The sequence below is a fragment of the Strongylocentrotus purpuratus genome, unplaced genomic scaffold, assembly GCF_000002235.5.
Source record: "Strongylocentrotus purpuratus isolate Spur 01 unplaced genomic scaffold, Spur_5.0 spur5_scaffold_18, whole genome shotgun sequence".
NCBI lineage: Eukaryota > Metazoa > Echinodermata > Echinoidea > Camarodonta > Strongylocentrotidae > Strongylocentrotus > Strongylocentrotus purpuratus.
In genome coordinates, this window is record NW_022145603.1 from 5,714,276 (window position 1) to 5,734,169 (window position 19,894).

At 39.6% G+C, this 19,894-nt stretch overlaps 1 protein-coding gene across 1 annotated transcript in view; it reads right to left on the reverse strand.

The window, feature by feature from the left end:
* Positions 1-19,894, reverse strand: part of LOC576080 — a 66,007-nt gene that overhangs the window by 18,785 nt on the left and 27,328 nt on the right. Inside the window, exons 20-32 of the mRNA XM_030989095.1 lie at positions 19,086-19,216; positions 17,212-17,335; positions 15,566-15,729; positions 13,145-13,285; positions 9,822-9,972; positions 8,855-8,968; positions 7,155-7,301; positions 6,216-6,335; positions 5,365-5,505; positions 2,958-3,094; positions 2,237-2,348; positions 1,459-1,586; positions 318-474 (exon numbers count right to left, since the gene is read on the reverse strand). Coding sequence (XP_030844955.1) covers positions 318-474; positions 1,459-1,586; positions 2,237-2,348; positions 2,958-3,094; positions 5,365-5,505; positions 6,216-6,335; positions 7,155-7,301; positions 8,855-8,968; positions 9,822-9,972; positions 13,145-13,285; positions 15,566-15,729; positions 17,212-17,335; positions 19,086-19,216 — 1,767 coding nt within the window. The remainder of the gene's footprint in view (positions 1-317; positions 475-1,458; positions 1,587-2,236; positions 2,349-2,957; positions 3,095-5,364; positions 5,506-6,215; positions 6,336-7,154; positions 7,302-8,854; positions 8,969-9,821; positions 9,973-13,144; positions 13,286-15,565; positions 15,730-17,211; positions 17,336-19,085; positions 19,217-19,894) is intronic.

The following is a 19,894-nucleotide window of genomic DNA, read 5'->3' on the forward strand; positions in this document are numbered from 1 at the left end:
GGTACTGGGTACGGTGTGAAAGCCATTTTAGTTTGATCAGCATTGTAAACGTCTGTACAATAGCGCCTTTCTGGAATATTCCACAGGGAGTGGGAAATGTGTATACACTGTGTGAATCCGATGACAGGGGTTAAACACATTTTAAGCGCTTAGGTACACAGTTGATGTATCAAGCGCTGTATAACAACATAATCTCCTTCTACTCCTCCTCTTCATAGTTATTCATTATAATAATTATTATAAGTGTTATTGTTATCATTGTTATCCTTATTAGTATTACTATTGATATTATCGTTATTATTATAACCTGTAAATACCTGTAAAGGTCTTTGCTCCAGTTATAATCTGTGAACCCGTCTTATACAGTATTGATCGAGACAGAGTGGGAAGGTCGATTCCGTTGACTCGACTGGTGGTAGCAATGTTTCCGTTCACTGTTACTTCATCGGCAAATATCACATCACCACTGATCGTCTAGGAACATCAAAGAAAAGAAAAAGATTAGAGAAGATGACAAATCATTTTTTTTTTGCTATCACTTCTCCTCCGACCGATTTTATATCTCCCTCTCTCTCCGTCTCGCTCTTCCTCTCTCCCTCTCTCTCCTCTGTCGTCCTCTTCCTCCCCTTTCTCTCCCTCTCCCTCTCTCTTCTATGTCCTTCTATGTCCTTCTCTCTCGCACTCTCTTTCTCTGTCTGTCTCTCCCTTATCTTGGTTTGGCTTCGTCTCCCATTTTTTCTCTTTCTCTCTTAATCTTTGTCTCTTACTCTATATGTTATTTTATCAATAAATACATTCAATACCTCTATCATTCTCTTCCCTTCCACGTCTACCCACCCCTCTACCTTTACTCCCTCTCGGTTTATCTCCTCTTCTCTCCAAGGCACAGTGCTATTATTAAAATATCACTTTTCATTTTTGTATGAAATGGACAATGTTTGCTTTGAAGCATAGTAGTAAAAGTATACTGTACCCCATTATTATATTCAAATTAAATGAATCAAGTAGACGTGTACTAGATTAGGTTACCCCTTCATTCAATCTAATATGTTTGCAATGCCCAATGTATACAGCATTTTCGGCCCCCCCCCCCCCACTCAGTGTTATTTAAGGTACGCATATGCGTGTTCCCAGCACCCCCCCCCCCCCCCCCCCCCCCCTCTTTCAGCAAAAGTCAGTGTGTGTAAAGTCAATACGGGCAGGTCTTCTTCTTCTTTTTTACGAGCCAGAGATTTTGGGAACATGCATGCGGTGCAGGATTTTCGGAGGGGGGGGGGGGGGGACTCCACAAGCAAAAGCAATTCTATTACAAGCAAAAGGAGGGCATTCAGCCCTACCTTTCCCCTATATTCTATCTCCCCCCCCCCCCCCCCCCCCCCACTCTCTTCACTGGGATCTGCCACTGGTATCGATTGTTGCTAATCAAGTCTATTAATAACGACAAAGAAGCCTAAAAACCTGATCAGTTGAGAGCGTTGCTCTCCCGTCAACGAAAGCCGTCCAATCCTCTCCGTTTAGATCTGTAATGGCGCCATCTACGGCCTGCAGGTTACCAGTCGCCACAAAGCAAGCGAATGTTTTCGCTCCTGGGTGGGATAATAACAACAAACATTTTTTCCTTCTCATAAAGTACACACTATATTCTTTCTGTTGCTATAAACAGACTACAAGCAGGTTATCTAACATATGAAATATACATTTTTAAGGGAATATAAGACTTTTAACGGCCTTATGGGCAGGTTCAAGCCATTTCGTTCCCTACGTTACCAGACCACATCTAATATCAGATCCAGCTGATAGCCCTAACGGAGCTTCACCTAGATACCTCAAAGTAAGGTAGAGATTTGCAGACTATACTACTCATTTTAGACCGATACAAGTTGGTCCCTACTAATACATTAAATGGAGCTGGTCGTCATTTTCCATATGCAGAAGTTCATATTTCGCCAGCACCAGACTTGGTGGAAATACAATTAATGTATGTACAATTCTTTCACACAGCAAACCCGCGGTCCCATCAAGAAATACCTCCTAGTCTCTCAGAGAGTCTTTGGGTAAGGGAGATGTAGAAACAAAATGGGAGATGGGTGAAAAATGCACAGCATTACTGAAGGTGTATTGGTCATAAAACTGAAGGCTCATCCTGGTGTTGACAACACCTGTCATCGGGTAAACACCTAAATGGTATTGAATTCCCCATGACAGGCCGCTACTATGCGTCTTTAATGGCTCTGACCTGTCACAACCTGATCGACATTAACCATCATGACGTCAGAGGATAGATCGACAGTATTCACATCGCCCCCTACGGTGAGATCCCCTGTCACAGACATCGTTCCAGCAAAGCTCTAGAATTAATTAATCGAGATAGAGATATAATAATGATAACAATAATAATAATGGCGATAATTATAATGGTAATAACAATAACAAGCCAGCTAGTAATAACCAGAATAATCATTAAAATAATGATAATGTGATAATGATTCTAACAATAACAATAATTAAAATCATAATTTCAAAAACAGAAATGATAAATGTAGATATTTAGGCCTAAGCAATACACCAACATACTACATACTTGTAGATTATCGAAGCAGAGCCAGTGTCAGTGCAATACCAACAGCAACAAATCCTAGAAGTCGTGAATTTATTTTTAAAAAACTCCTTCTTTCCTGTTCTTTCTAGGGGAGATGAGCGAATCCCCTTCCCCCTTGCCAAGCAAGGCCACTCCTGATTGTACTTTTTTTTTAAATCCGATTAAAAATAAGAAAGTTATAAAATTTGAAAGTTGCTATAGGTGAAACAAAAATTGGCAACACTGTGACGTATATTTTGAGATCCTCGCCAATTTCCTCTGTACAAACATTTCATAAAACTATAATTTTCTTATTATTTTCTTTTTAAACCAACTTGATATCAGGATGGACTTCCCCTTTAACTAATCATGTCCTTACCTTGGTACCTGCAAGGGTTTCAGACTCCGTGATCAGGGCTGCTTGAGCCCAGAGGGTATTCATTGTTACCCCATCTACTGTCCCACCAACAGTCATATCAGACGATGCAGTAAACCCGGATGTAAAGGTCTTTGTACCTGCAATATGAAATCAAATTTTAAATGTCAAGTCAACCCTTATCCATGTCATTTAAATATTCATTTATTTATCTGAAAAAAGACTTGCCTCGTCTTTAAAAAACAAAAACAAAATTGTAATTGTTGTAAGGGCGAGTATACCCATTATATACTCTTTAAATAATAGTTGTTAACTATCAAGGCCTATATAAGGCAGATATATTTCTGCATTTATTATCAAAGTCAAAATCAAATATATAAAGAACATTTTACGGAAAAAATTAAAGTAACAACACAGTGAAATTAAAACAGTTATACAATCATTATATATAAATGTGACAAGATTGAAATATATTATTACAAAATGAGTAAATGCAGTAAAGCAACCATCATAAGCAGGGAGCTTGAGTGGATGGTGGCTTGGAAGGGGGAGGAGGAAGCTACGTAGTGCCAAAAAGGCGCTGTATAACAATTATTCAGATCGTCACCTACATGCGTAATTTTTATTTGTATAAAATAATCGTTATTTCGTTTCGAGGGAAACAAGGTTCAGAGGAAATTTAACTTCAATTTGCAGGAGGAGCTGGAAAAGGGAGTGGCCTTTTTGGAATAAGGTAAACAGGTGTTTGTCCTTTCAAAGCTTAAGGAGGGTATCGCTGATATCAAGAAGAGAAAGAAGTTGATCAGACTCGCTGATAAATCTGATGCCCATGCATGTGATCGTAAGTTTTTACATATTGTACTGCAAGGTTCGGAGAAGTTGCTTTTTAAACCCATTGTTAAGAATGAACCTATCACACCAGAAATCTTGAAGACTGTTGTGGATAAATATGGTTCATTTACTAGTTTAATGGATATTCGCTTGTGTAATATGCTGGTTTTCTACGTTTTGATGAACTGATTAGTATCCGTAGGTGTGACCTAGATGTATGTATGTCTCTCATGTGAAAATTTCATTATGAAAAGCAAAACTGATATATACAGACTAGGAGCCTGGGTTCTCAAAGGTGAAAATAATTCCCATCTGTCCAGTTTAGCTTTTCGAAGTACTTGTCTACTGCAGGGTTGGATAATGTTTCTGATGAAAAATTTTGTTTTAGGCCCGTTAATTACGTTAAGTCCAGAGGACTTGAAAGTTAAGAGATGGACAGTTATCATGCACTAGATCTTTAGAATTGTAGCGTGATGCTCTAACATCATTAGGTCTGAACCTCAAAAGTTGTGGCATGCATAGTCTTCGAAGCGACGGAGCTACAGCGGCCACGAATTTTGGCGTCCCCGATAAAACTGTTTAAGAAGCATGGTAGGTGGCATTCAGAAACTACCAAAGATGGATACGTGAAAGACAGTATGAAAGATCGCCTTCCGATGTCACTGAATTTGGGCCTGTAAAGGTATTGAGCAAATTAGTTATGTCGAAATTTGTATAATCCTTATGGAAGAAGTAACAAGTTATGATATGTGAGATATCGTGTATTATTGTGTTGGAATAAAACATGTATAGATTAACGTTTTCTTTAACTGCGAAAATTGTTCTCCTCTTTCATGCTTTCTTACTTGATAGCCCGTTCCTTGATTGACTGACATATGGGGAAGCTACTTTGTATAGCATTGTCTTGCCAAGGCGTCTTTTTTTACAACCCACACTTGCTAATCTAACCACATTAGCTTTCGCATCCTATAATGAAATTCACCGGATCTTTTGGTAAAACGGAGCGATTCCCCCGTCTTACAAACAGTTGCAATTGATTGGCGGTTGTTTCCAATCAATCCGTATCAATCGCAAGTCTTTATACGTCAGAGCTCTGGGTATCGTTTCGCGAGTCCGTCCTAAGAACAAGTTCGCCGACATTATATTGAAGCTGGTGTATTTAGACCATGACGTTCTCTGTGAAACGATGCCCAGAAACTGCTGAGACTATCATCCACGTGGTGAGTGAGTGCCCTCTCTACACTAAGCTCAGAGACAACTTTATCGCTCACTGGCCAAGACGCTGGGAGAGCCATTATTGTAATACGAAAACGAATGCTTCACACAACTGTCGTTACTTGGCTCCTGCTCTCACACCTCTCTTTCCGACTGGATCAACCCCTCACTCTTTCACAATCTCTCTCAGCTCAGTTTCATACTTGACTTGACCTCCACGTTAATGTTCCACTACATGTATGTGATGTCGCTGTAAACCTGCCTATCCTTTGTATATGTGTACTACCAACACCTGCACCAACTGCAGTTCTCTAAACTGGAGGAAGCCAAGCAAAAAAGAAGAAGAAGATGCCGTGGGTTTTACCTGTAACAGACTGTGCAGAGGTAAGGTCCATGAAATCAGTCTCCAGATCATGTGTGTTGACTGTGCCTGTAAATGTGACGCTGCCTCCAGTTCCTACACTGAATGGGGCAGAGAATGTCTTTGGCGCTGTAATCACGGTTTCTGTTAGAAGAAACAAAGGGATAAACAAAATGTAATTTTAGTGATACTAAAAATTTCTTTAACAATCATACCGCCACTATAGATAGTACAACAACAAAAAAGCTTCCACTACCATTTCACTACAACCTCCATCACTATAACATGTTCAATTTAGCTTAGGCTTTCTTCATCGCCCATCTTCAATTAATTATTTTGATCACCGCTATTTTTAGAGCAACTTTAGAAGAAGAAAAGAATAGGGAAACCATACATATATAACTCCTCCCCTGGTTGTATTGGTTTAATTTTTTTACCTGATAAATATGACTTTTAGATATATGCTAATTTATTGATTTACAGTGGAATAAAGGTTCAAATTCCGTTGAGAACTAGAAAAGCAATAATTCATATAGCTTTCACAGAGTTACTTCTTGCTAATAGTTAACTATTATTCTGCCACCGGGTTAATCCCTGCAGTGCCGAGCCCCAAATCCCTGCAGTGCCAAGTTTATAACGAGATTATCGGATTAACGCGATGGTACTATCAATAGCGCGTGCAAAATACTAGGCACAGTCAAATGGGCATGAACAATAACTGCTATTACATATGCGTGCAATCATGCAAGAAGCAGAGGAACAATAGCTTCCTAGCGTGTACATGGCACCTTAACAATAGCGTGCATGCAGCCTTATGGCAGGCTATGAGTTGAGAGGTAGAGGAAACCACGGACCTTGATCATCATCAGCATAGACAGCATCTGCTTCCATTTCGCGTATATCGACACCATTGACCGTCCCATCAACTACGACATTTCTCTCCACTTTGACGTCACTCTCAAATGTCACGTCACCTGTAAAGAAATTTAGATATATGAATACGCATTTGATTGCGTATATAAGACAATAAGCCAATCCGAATTCACTGTACGAGCCATAAGCGTAACCTTTCTCATGATTAGTTAAAGATGTTAGTCCACTATAAACGAGCCTTACGAGCGGCCTTGGTAGTAAAAGAGTCGATCCTTTCAAAACAAATAGAGTAAACTGGCATACATTTAACTACAGGGGCACGGGGGGTTTGCCAGGGGGCGCATCCCTACAATAAAGAGGTGAGCAATTAGAAAGGGTGGGGAAAAGACGCCACGCCCCCTCTTAAATCCTCTCCATCAGCGGCCTTGTTAATTTGAATTTAAGCCACCAACTAAAAAAATGGACAGGTGGCCCACCCTCCCTCCCATGATGATACACCCTCAATAAGGTTCAGACCTCTACGTTCTACTCGTTGGTTTCTATTGAGCGTCATGACCTCAATAAGGTTCAGACCCCTACCTTCTACTCGTTGGTTTTATTGAGCGTCATGACCTCAATAAGGTTCAGACCCCTACCATCTACTTGTTGGTTTATATTGAGCGTCATGACCCCAATAAGGTTCAGACCCCTACCTTCTACTCGTTGGTTTCTATTGAGCGTCATGACCTCAATAAGGTTCAGACCCCTACCTTCTACTCGTTGGTTTCTATTGAGCGTCATGACCTCAATAAGGTTCAGACCCCTACCTTCTACTCGTTGGTTTCTATTGAGCGTCATGACCTCAATAAGGTTCAGACCCCTACCTTCTACTCGTTGGTTTCTATTGAGCGTCATGACCTCAATAAGGTTCAGACCCCTACCTTCTACTCGTTGGTTTCTATTGAGCGTCATGACTTGAACAGCAATAAGAGACACATCGACACCATCCACAGTACCGGATGTATGAAGGTCACCCTGTACCCTGACGCCATCAGCAAAGGTCTTGTCTGCCTCTATGGTACAGCCACCTATGCATTGGAAGGTGACGGAAAGTTTCAAGTTATATAATAATAATAATAATAATCTTTTAGTCCACTCCAAATTTTATTAAACCGAAATTAAAATTCTTTTTACCCAATTGATCGTAAGCCCGGCAGCCAAAAGCAGCGCCAGATCGACGTTGCTCTATCCCTTATTGTTGAACGCCAAACAAGGTAGCAGTTACTCCGATCTTTTAACGTCTTTTGGCATGACGCGGCCGGGGATCGAATCCACGACCTCCCGGTTGTGAGGCCGACGCTCTACTGACTGAGCCAACACTCCGGTTTGGGTTAGGTTTTATATGGAAATATTTTCATTTCTCGGACAGCAGCTCATGTTGGGCTTTACTTTTTCTGGTTGCTACTTGCAATGACACTATATGTTGGGCTTTATTTTTTCTGGTTGCTACTTGCATTGACACTATATCTACCCGACCGTATAGAAATCACGGAAGAGGTGTTTTAATCTAGTGGATCCGTGGCTAATTGTGAACCACATGGTTCACGGCCCGACATCAAATTCTTAGATCGCGATATCGCCGGAATTATTTTTATGATAAATTACCTAGTTCCACCATCTGTAGTTCATTTTGCTGTCCATTTGGTAGATATCGATCTAAATACATTTATGTAGACTATCAGCGTGTCTACAAACAAAACAATTTAAACTCTATAACGAAACGTCGTATAAATAATCATCGTATAAATTCCATGATGTCCACACACAGAAGAAAGTAATCCTGAAACTCTACAGCGAAATTTCGTATAGGTGCGCAGTTTGCTACTGCGGTCATGAAATGGAAGCGGAAATGAGAGGTCTGGTCTCCTTTCGCTCGAGGTCACGTTAAGCCCCGCCCAGTTAGTTACACTAGTTACACTTCCCCTGTCCACACACAACATTTTCCGTGATTAGGCGTGATTCTTTATTGAGTTCTAGTTCGAAACGATGCCCAAACCTGCGTTTCGTTAGACTAGTTTCGTTATACGACGTATCGTTAGTGAGGGTCCACACACACAATTTCATCGTAAAACTATCGCGAAACGGTATCACTATCGCGAAACGGTATAGCTAATCACGCCTAATCACGGAAAATGTTGTGTGTGGACAGGGAATATAGTCGTGGATCGAATATCACATTGCTGGGTTTTTATTATGTGCATGAACGGTGGACACCCCATGGCGATGGATTTGACTCGTTGCAATTGAAAAAAGCTCACAAAGAGGTGCCGTACTCTAGTTGATAAGTCACCTGACTGCAGATCACAAGGTACGGGGTTCAAGTCCCGCCGCGGCACTAACGTCCTTTGGCAAGACGTTAATCTACATTAATTTTGTCACTTTACACCTTGGTGTAAATGGGTACCTGATATGCTTGAGCTCTAGTTACTTTGGCAGCTTGGCTACAACCAGGGTAATATGTGTGAAGCGCCATGAGCGTCAGAACATGGCGGATACCGGCACTATATAAATATCCATATTATTATCATTAAAGAAAAATATTGTCGGTCGACTGTGCCAGAATCAGTTTCGCCTTACTCACGTGAAAGCGTAACCACGTCATCTAAATTGACTCCATCGATCAATCCATTTACAGTCACAGATCCAGCTACTTTCAACTCGTCGGTAAAAGTCTTTGAGCCTGTAATAACTTGTCCTGATAAAGAAAACATAAAATAACAATCAAAGTAATTTATGGACCAGAATCTGTTTCGTCATACTCATCTAAGCGTTATCATTTGTATGAAGGCCTGTAGGCCATGGTATTTTGGTTGACCTATTATTTCCCAGGCCAACTGATCGGGTGCACCAATTTCTACAAAACACATTGCCATTTTCGTTTACTCATTTCTATGCGATTCTTAATATGATATTTGAAATGCCAAATAAATAATGAAATGTTATTCCAGGATTGTTATACCAGAGCAAGCCCATGGTGTTGGTGATTTTGTGTCCAATACGTAACAATTATGCTTTCTGTTGATATATAATTCATCCATTTCATTTTTCAGTTCGGATACGGTCTTTGACCATGGGGAAGTCACACTTGTATTTTAATACCGCTACCAAAGTCATACAGTTTGTTTGCCCTCTTGAGAAGAATACTTCCACCTATGTATCATACATATACCGGCGATATAACGACGAAAGCAAAGACGGAGGGGAAATTACGGCGATACAGGGCCATGCATCTCAGATTGAACCGTCGTGTTTAGGGAACGAACGCTATCATGGCCGCGTACTGTCGCGAAAATCAACAGGACGGAGAAAATTCTGGTTCGCGCATGCGCAGATTGTTTTTTCGCTCGCGTTACCGTCGTCTATGCCTTCCGTCGTGTTTGCGAAAGCACCCTATTGATTACACTGGCATTGTTCATGAACACGTATCCATCCGTCGTGGTCGTCTTGATGGGCACTACAGTTTTGTACGAATGACCTTTATTTGCGCAGGGGCTGATAGTATCTACGAACTGGGTCATGGCAGAAGTTTATGTAATAGTCATTCTTACCCAAGAAGTTATCAACATTATGAACTCCTACTTCAAATAGGTATCTCCCTGGGACAGCTATATTACTCGTCTCTTCAATGTTGACAATGTCTGCAGTGAATGAGCTTGGAATTGTGTAGCAAAGGTCACCTTCACCAGCATTTATACCAACCTTGCAGGAAGAAAAATAAATAAAATAAAAATATATATCCGCGCCGACAAGCTCGTTTTTCAGATTTTTAAATAGATAACATAACCTCTACCAGAAAGGTAAATTGGACAACGTCATGCAAGAAATGAACAGGATGAGAATTAATATTCTAGGCATTAGTGAAACAAGATGGACTGGCAGTGGAGAATTCACAGTTGAAAAACATAAGATGATCTATTCAGGAGGGATAAGACATGAAAGAGATGTAGGGGTGCTTCTGGATCCATTCACAGCTAACTGTGCTCTGGGCTTTTGGGCAGTCAGCAACAGAGTCTTGTTGGTCAAATTACAAGGGAAACCTTTCAACATGGCAATAATAGTGGTTTATGCACCCACAGCAGAAAGCACAGAGGAAGATATTGACATTTTTTACGAGCAATTATAGATAGCCAAATCATAATGTAAATCGAATGAAATTGTAATTGCCATAGGAGACATGAACGCCAAGATGGGAAGAGGCAGATATGGTAGAGCAGTAGGGTCATATGGTATTGGAGATTGAAATGAAAGGGGTACTAGATGGATAGAGTGGTGCAAGGCCAAATGAATGGTCATTTTCAATACATGGTTCAAGGAACATCCAAGAAGGATATATACTTGGAAAAGCCCCGGGGATCGTGTAAGAAATCACATTGACTACATCACAATAAATGAACGGTTTAAAAGAGGTGTAAAACAAGCTAAAACATATCCGGGTGCAGACTGTAGGAGTGATCACATTCCTGTTGTGGCAACTCTGCAATGTAGGCTAAAGAAGATGACAAAAGCCAAGTTAATCCAGAAGGTAGATTTCGAACAGCTACAGAATCGTGATGTTCGCCTCCGATATACTGTCAAAGTACAAAACAGATTCGATAGTCTCACCGACCAGGGAGAGGAGGTCACTTGGGAATCAATGAGGGACATTCTTGTAGAAACAGGTGAAAAGACATTACCTAAAAATGAAAAGAAAAGTAAACAGAGATAGATGACGGAGGAGATTCTAGCAAAGATGAGTAAAAGGCAGAAGATCAAGGACAGAGATGGAAGTCAATACAGAGAGTTGGACAGAGAAATTCACGACCACTGCACAAAAGCTAAAGAGGAATGGCTGAACAAACAGTGCGCCGAGATAGAGAGAAGTTTTAATGCAAACGATCCCAGGGTTTTTAAGAAGGTAAATGAACTTTCTGGGAAGAAACTTCGGAGCTCCAAGTCGGGATGCATTAGGACAAGGGATGGATCAGTACTGGTTGAAAAGGAAGAGATACCGAACAGATGGACTGAGTACATTGGCGAGCTTTTTGATGATGTAAGAAAAGAACCTCCACACTGTGCATGATCTATTGAAGGACCTAGGATTCTGCTCTCAGAAGTGAGGTCAGCGATCAGCATGAAGAAGAGGAGCAAAGCTGCTGGTCCTGATGGAGTAGTAATGGAGATGGTCGAAGCATTGGAGAACTATGGTGTCATGAAACTAACTGAAGTCATCAATAAAATCTATGATGATGGAAAGTTTCCAGATGACCTGTGCAAATCAATATTTATTACACTTCCCAAGAAACCTGGAGCAGTGGAATGCGGGCAACATAGAATCATCAGCCTCATGAGCCATATCACAAAGATCATCTTGCGAGTTCTACTTCAAAGGGCAAGGAATCACCTAACTCCAGAAATTAGTAATGTGCAGTTTGGTTTTGTCAGAAATGCCGGAACTAGAAATGCTGTTTTTGTTCTGCGGTCTATAGCAGAAAGGGCCGTAGAAATGAAGAAGACGTCTTCCTGTGTTTCATCGATTATACAAAAGCCTTTGATAAAGTAGTAATTGAAGACTTAACCAAGATTGGACTAGACACAAAGGATATCAAGTTATTGCAAAATCTGTATTGGGAACAAACAGCATGTGTTAGGGTAGAAACAGAATTAAGTGACTACATCAACACTAAGAGGGGGTTCGGCAAGGATGTGTCATGTCTCCAGATCTCTTCAATTATTACAGTGAGTTGATACTTAGAAACCTAGAACAGGAAAGAAGATTGAAAGTAGGAGGACATAATATTTACAAACATATGGCATGCAGATGATACTATATTAATCGCAGAATCGGAGAAGGAACTGCAGCGACTTTTGGATGTTGTAGTCAGAGAAAGTGACAAGAGAGGATTATCATTAAATTACAAGAAAACGGAATGAATGGTAATTTCAAAGAAGGGAGGAATACCATGCTCTCTTAAGATCAACAACAATCAAATAAAGCAAGCAACCTCTGTTAATTACCTCGGGACTACAATTACCGACGATGCAAGAGGCGAGCAAGAAATCAAGAGAAGGATGGCACTTGCAAAATCAACTTTATCCCAGTTAGAAAACATCCTAAAGAATAAGAAGCTGAAGATGAAAACAAGACTCCGCGTACTCAATTGCTAAGTGTATCCAGTTCTAATGTATGGATGTGAAGCTTGGACCCTGACATCAGACCTAAGAAAGCGACTGGAAAGTTGTGAAGTTTGGTTCCTGAGAAGGATGCTAAGAATTTCATGGACAGAAGGAATTTCTAATGATGAGGTATTTGCCATGGCAGGAACAAGACGAAAGCTTCTAAATAATATAAGAGGTCGACAGCTGAGCTTCTTGGGCCATGTTATACGGAAGAATGGTTTGGAAAATCTTGCACTGACTGGAAGAATCGAGGGGAGGAGGAGTAGGGGTAGAAGGAGGATTATGTGGATGAGTAGCTTAAGGAGTGGGATTTCTGAATGTGGAATTGATCTCGGGGAGAATGAATTACTTCATAGAATATGGGAAAGAGAGTTGTGGCACTCCATGGTCGCCAACGTCTCAGGATATGGCACATAGAAGAAGAAGAAACATAACCTCCAAAACCTATTTCATATCATGTTTAGTAACAAGTTTAGAAGGAAAATAAATTGTTTAAAATTCATCTACTACTTATACTACTACTACTACTACTACTACTACTACAACTACTACATGTACTACTACTACTACATGTACTACTACTATTACTACTACTACTACTACTACTACTACTACTGCTACTACTACTACTACTACTACTGCTGCTACTACTACTACTTCTACTACTACTACTTCTTCTACTACTACTACTACTACTACTACTACTACTACTTACTACTGCTGGAGAAGCCCCTCCTAATCCTGTTGCAGCTGATCCACCGCTCATCGTTCCTGTCGTCCAGTTGATATCGCCATAGTTGAAGATCACATAAGCATGTTTCCCATCACTAGCTATCACAGTCTGGAAGGTGTTGGTCTAAAGGTCAGAGTTCATAGTTTAAAGAGAAGGTTGGTTTTTGCTTTCTCATTCTCTTTTATATCAGTCAGGTTGGGGGTATCATGCTGGCCTTTCTGAAGGCACTACTTTAACCATTACCCCCCACCAGTTACCATGTACCGGGTAACACATGGGTCGATGACAGGGGGACTAATATCTTGCCAAAGGACATTCTTTGAAAAACAACTAAAAAAATACCTGTACAACTCCTCTCAAATTGTTGATAGTCCTACAACCCCTTTCAAACTGGCCTAATTTTCATCGGATGCATCCGGACGCATCCGATGAAACGGCCAAGTGCTATGAATGGTACATATTAGAAAAAAGCCGATAGAATAGCCGATGAAAAGAGAAAGAGGCGATTAAATTCTCCTGCTCAAGAGCACGAGAAATTCTCTTTCTTTCGATGTGTCCCCGATGAAGCAGCCACTGTGAATGGGTTCGGGAGAAAACACCCGATTAAAACACCGATGAAAATGGTCAAAGGTCGCAGTGTACGCGCGTTGTGAAAGTTGTAATTTTGTATTTGTCAGTTAAAGTCATTTTGTTTAGTATTTATTGATTTAGCTTGACATTGCAATAATAGAACTACAGAGGGAGGTTGGTCAACGATTACTTTGACAGTTCTTATTTAAAGTTTTTCTAGTTCAAGAACTGGTTTGGCGCCACCTGTTGTTGGCTGATTAGAAATGATCATGTTTGCAACATGATTTCTGTTTTGTGAGGAAAATCTGTGGTTTTCTGGAGCATCCTTTGTTCCTGAGAGTTGTTTCTACAGTATTATGAAGGCACAGAGGTTAGTTAAACCACATATTTGAACATTATGAAAATGAATGTAAAAGGGGTAGTTTTTAAGATGTTTACATTGTATGAAACTTACACAGTAGCAGCAGTAATTTGTATGGCAAATGTATAACATGTGTAAACTGTGTACCCACACATATGATAGTACAATTACCTTACCAGAGATATCTATTAAACAATTAATATGTCATTACATCTATAATTGATCTTTTGGTTTTGCTTAAAGTTGAAAGAAATAGTAAAGTTAAACGTATGATGCGAAAGAAGACATTCTAAGATGAAAATGGATGAGGAATGTGAGCATATTTGTGTGAATGACAGGTCAAGGTCATGACTTTGTTATTGTGTTCCTTGACTATGATAAAGTCATTCAAGCTCGTTAAATATGGTCACATTATTAGTTGAAATCGTGTTAAATCAAATTTAGACATGATAAAGATGATGTAAGTTTAATTTTGTGTTAGCTCTGACATTCTACATAAAGTTCAGAAAGATTTGTCAAGTGTCTGACTTATTATATAAGATTTACAAGCAAACATAAAAAGGAGTTAGACACTGAATTCATACAATGCCTTTGATTTAGTAGAATGCTATAGCAGCTTTAATATTATGAAACTTATATTCATGAACACGTACTTATTATTCATTCTTGTTGTGCTTAATCATGTACAGTTTTCACGGAGTTAAGGTAGAGCGAATGATTAAACGCCTTGGAGACGAAACTGACACTCCCGTACAAAAACCTGAGTCATTGTAATTATTCAGCCTCACAAGCAGTCACACGCGTTTTTTCGGAACTAGCTGTGTTTGTTGACATTTTTTTTAAACATGCTGTCTAGATGGGGTGCGGGTTTAAATTGATTCGTTTTATTTGTATTCTACATTAATGATAAGCTTTGTAAAAAAAAATAATAATAATATATATCGTTATGATAATGTATTTATTGAAAATTGTATATTTATTATACCAAATGATGAACAAAACAATATCTAAAACTGATTACTAACGAATGTAATGAAAGTACAATGGGGTTTCCTTTATTGCAGACGTTGTTGTTTTTTCACTGGATTTGCACATGTCAACTTTCGCTACCATTCGTTCGTTTCATTTGCCACACGTATTGAAAATTTGTTCACTTCCGGTCAGGGCTCGCCACGTCGAGTGAATTTCAACGGCGGTATGTATGAAAGGGACAGTTGCAGGAAAAGCGGCGGTCGCACCTTTGTTTACATAAGGAAAATTCTATCGGTATTTACATCGGTGCGACTCCGATAGAAGCACTATGAAAGGGGTATTAGAGACTTGTTTGGAAAAGACGCTATGAATTCCATTATTTAATTATTATTATAAATGCCAGGCTGGGATTCGAACCCTCAACCCTTTGATTGAGAGTCAAGTGAATGAACCACTATACCATGACACATCCACTATAACACAACACAATTTGTACTTACAATACTACTGGTGGATCCATAGTATGCCACCGCATCCCACGTGACCACAAAGATCCAATTAGCTTTGAAGTGGACTCTGAATACGTTACAAATGATGCGGTTTGTTTCTACACAGACAACGTCATCTATAGAGGGGTTCACAATCTGACGGTAGTAGATCTCACCTAGGAGAAAAGAGAAGATAATGGATTAAAGGGATCCGGTAACCACATGAGGGTATTCTCTAAAAATGTATTGGTTTCAACCATTTTTAATAATAAAGTTGTGCATGTTATGTTCATCAACAACTAATTGAAAACATCCGTTTGAAAAGTGTAAGCACTGTTTTGTTTTTCAACGGCTGGTTCAAAATTATCAGAATATTTGTGGGGCCCCACAGATATTAGAAATGGTTAAATTTACGGATATTTCAGCCGTCTCTCAACCGATTATAATCAAATGATGATTTTATGATACGATAACAATTTCAAATACCCTTTCGAACAAATAAATGATGTTCGGAGTATGCAATATGTTATTGAGATGTTCGCATATTTCAAAGCGTGAATAACGAGGCAAATGTAATTGCCCTATGTTGATTTTTATCTCGTCACTCTATAGCGTCCGTAGGCGCGTCTTCATCATCTCGAGATTGCCAAATATCTCGAGATTGCCAAATAGCCCGCTATGTAATCCCGAAGTTACAAATCGCGTCTTCACTATCTCGAGATTCGACCTCGAAACTTGAAACTCGACCTTGAGAAATTAGCTCCAGATATTTTGCTCAGCGTTAACGTGGATTGCTAATCTTCGGTCTAGTGAGGACGCACGGGACAAATACCTGGATATTTTGCCAAATAGTAGGATATTTTGCAAACTATCCCAAGATATCTTGGGATGACAATCCTGACCAAATATCCTTCTAATTGCTACTTCTGTCTGATGAAGACGCAAATTAGCTGGATAGTTTGCGATCGGGATAGTTCGAATAGCTGGATATTTGGCAATCTCGAGATAGTGAAGACAGGCCTCGTGTGTCAACTTTTATTTCTGAAATCTTGCGAGTGAGCCAAAGACATGAAAAAGGAGTAAGGAAATTTGAATCATTATAAACAAACTATGCATATTCATAACCTACTTTCTTCAATGATGTCGACATAAAGGATAAAATAATAAAGCATAGCAACATCCCTTCAAATGAGCCGTGGAGTTTAATAGCAACCTTTAAAAAATTGAATACTCGTCATGAGCACATCGCGCAATAGTCTTAATCTGCCTCTTGAATAATCATGAACGACCCCTTTTGTGATGTAACGTGATGTCAAGTCAAGTCAAGTCAATTTAATTTAATTTCTTTATTTCATGAAATAAACAGATCTAATGTGCCTGTGAAATTGAATTAAAAAGCCAGTGGCTTGCAATAAAACACAATGTTTTTCCTTATAATCATATTAAATAAAACAACGAATAAAAAAACAAAAGCACAAAATGAAAATCTAACATCTGCCTAGGAAGAAAGAGATATAGCTTTCTTGAAGTAACGAAGCTTTAATGGAGCAATAGAGCTTAATAGAAAGATTGAATATTAATCAAAATCACATCGTGCCTATTCATTTCAAGTACATCGTGCATATTCATAAGCTACCTCATGTATATTCATAACTTACCTCCTTCTGTGACGTCTATATCTGCCCAGAAAGGAGCGATATAGCTTCCTCCTGGTATGGGGAAAGGTCGTGGAATAAAGTTACTGACTGGACCGGTGAATGAGAGCAAGCCATTCACGTTCACCTGTTGGTTTGATCAAAATTCAAAGATTATCTTATAATAATAATAATAATAATAATATCCGCTTTTATATAGCGCTTAATACAATGTCTCTAAGAGCTTTACAGATATACTTTTACCCCGGTCGTTGGATTCAGTGCTTGCCCACACGCACTGTGTGCAAATCTCCACTTCCTAGGGGGCATTCGAGCTAGTCGTTACTTAACGCTCAAAAAACTGTTTTCCCAACAATGACGGTCACATCCTACCGGGTACCCATTTATCACCTGGGTGGTGAGTAGCAGGTGCGGAAAAATATCTTGCCAAAGGATATAGTGCCGTGTCGGGATTCGAACCCTCGACCTTCGCATTAATATTTTCGAGGTATGTGCACACAGGAAGTTTCAAAACCCCCATCGAATATAGAAATGATGTTCGGAGTATGTAGTAGGTCATTCAGATATGACGTTGCTAAACCACGCCGGTTTGTTACGATGACAATAGGCCATTTTCGTAATGTAACCAAATTTAATGCTTGAGTCTTTGTGAAGTGCCTCTTATTTCATTCACCTGATAAGAATAATAGTGTTTCAATAGATAGAATCCGAACTACGTACCTTAGTTGTTGCCAGATAGGACAAACATTATGGCTTGACCTACCTAGTAAAACTTGATATATGCAGTTTGCATTCTGACTATTGAAATATTGTTATTCTTATCAGGAGAATGAAATAATTTGTGTTGGGGCACTTCACAGAGACTTATGCATTAAATTTGGTTACATTACGAAAATTGCCTATTAAAGTGTTATACGCCGAGCTCAGTGCTCAGCAAATACGCGCTAGTCCTTTGTTGAGTGCCTTTGCCATTTTCATTCACAATAATATATACAACAACATAAAGGCAGCGACCCTTCTTTTGCGGCGGTTTTGCGGCCGATCACACATAGGGGACGCATGGGGGACGCACGGCCCGCGCATTGACAATTTACAATTTTTGCCAATGCGTTGTCGTGCGTTAGGTGTGCATCAACCTTCGTTACTCGTTCATCGAGTGCGCTGGACCAACGCAGGACTAACGCTATGCATTCGTTGTCATTCGCTGTGTGCGTCGGGATTTTTGGGGCATGATCAAAAGGGTGCGCCGAGCTCGAGGCATGAATGTAAACGCCAAAAGGACGCCTGACCCGCGCAGGGCGCGCTAGACCAACGCCCGACATACGTGGAGCACACGCCCTGTATACGGGTAGCGCGCTAACAACACGCTACACATTCGGTGTCAGCTCGCTACTTTCTCCCAAATCCTGACAAAGGTCGGGCGCACGACCTTTTCCGATTTCCAATGCGCGGGCCGTGCGTCCCCTATATGCGTCCCCTATGTGTGTGTGCGTGTGTATGTGTGTGTATTAGGTTTTTACAGACGTGTATCAGTCAGATATGATTATTTACGTATGGGGACCGACCTTTAACAAGCCTTTATCAAGGCGTTTTATCCATGTAGCTCCTCTCCAACTAGAAATAGTTACAAACAGGTACATTTTATCATGTTTCACCGATAATAAACTTACAAAAATAGTGTATTAAGTGCTACCATTTTGCATCCACCAAAATTAATACTTGCATATGGTATCATATGGTAATCCGAAAAGAAATACACCAAAAATATTACATTAAATTGTATCAAATTGTACTATATATTACTTCGAAGGAAACAGTTTCATAATATGGGTCATATTTACACCGAATTAAATACTTACACTGAAATAAACACTTACAAATATTGTATTATATGTTCTACTACCAAAGAATTGCAATGGTTGTTCCATGAAAACTTCTACGAAAGCAGCGTCATCTACTCTACGAATGGACAAATCCCCAGCCTCGGCTCCATAAGGGTAAAGCAGACCTGAAAAGATCAAATTAAATAATTCAAATGGAAAAAAGATTGCTTGAGTTAACCCGACACTCGTTTAATTTGGCTATTTTTAAACAGATTTAATTGCTTGATTTAATTGCTTGAGTTAACCCGACACACGTTTAATCTAGCTATTCTTTTACAGATTGAATTGCTTGAGTTTACCCGAAGTAGATTTAATCTGGTTACTTTTAAACGGGTTAATTTGTTGACTTAACCTGATATACTTTAATTAAAAATGGTGATTGATGCTGGTTGAATTGTTTGAGTTAACCCGATATACCATTATTTAGGCTACTGCTATGCGGGTTAACTTTGTTGAGTAAACCTGATATAAGACTATTTTTATACAGATTGAATGGCTTGTGTTGACCCGACAACCCTTTATTCTGGCTACTTTTATATGGGTTAAATTTGTTGAGTAAACCTGATATACTTCAATCAAAATTGTTTTTTGATGCTTGCTAAATTGCTTGAGTTAACCGGACATATCTTCGAGATGAAAGGAAGAAACAGGAATTTGTTGTCCTGTTTAAATCTGGGGATCAAAAATTGTGCTCAAACTAAAGGACTATTGCCCTTCTCAGTTACACCAGCAAAATCTAATGAAATCTAATAACTGACCAGGAGGTGTTTCACAAAGATCCGAAGTTGAACTTAAATATTATG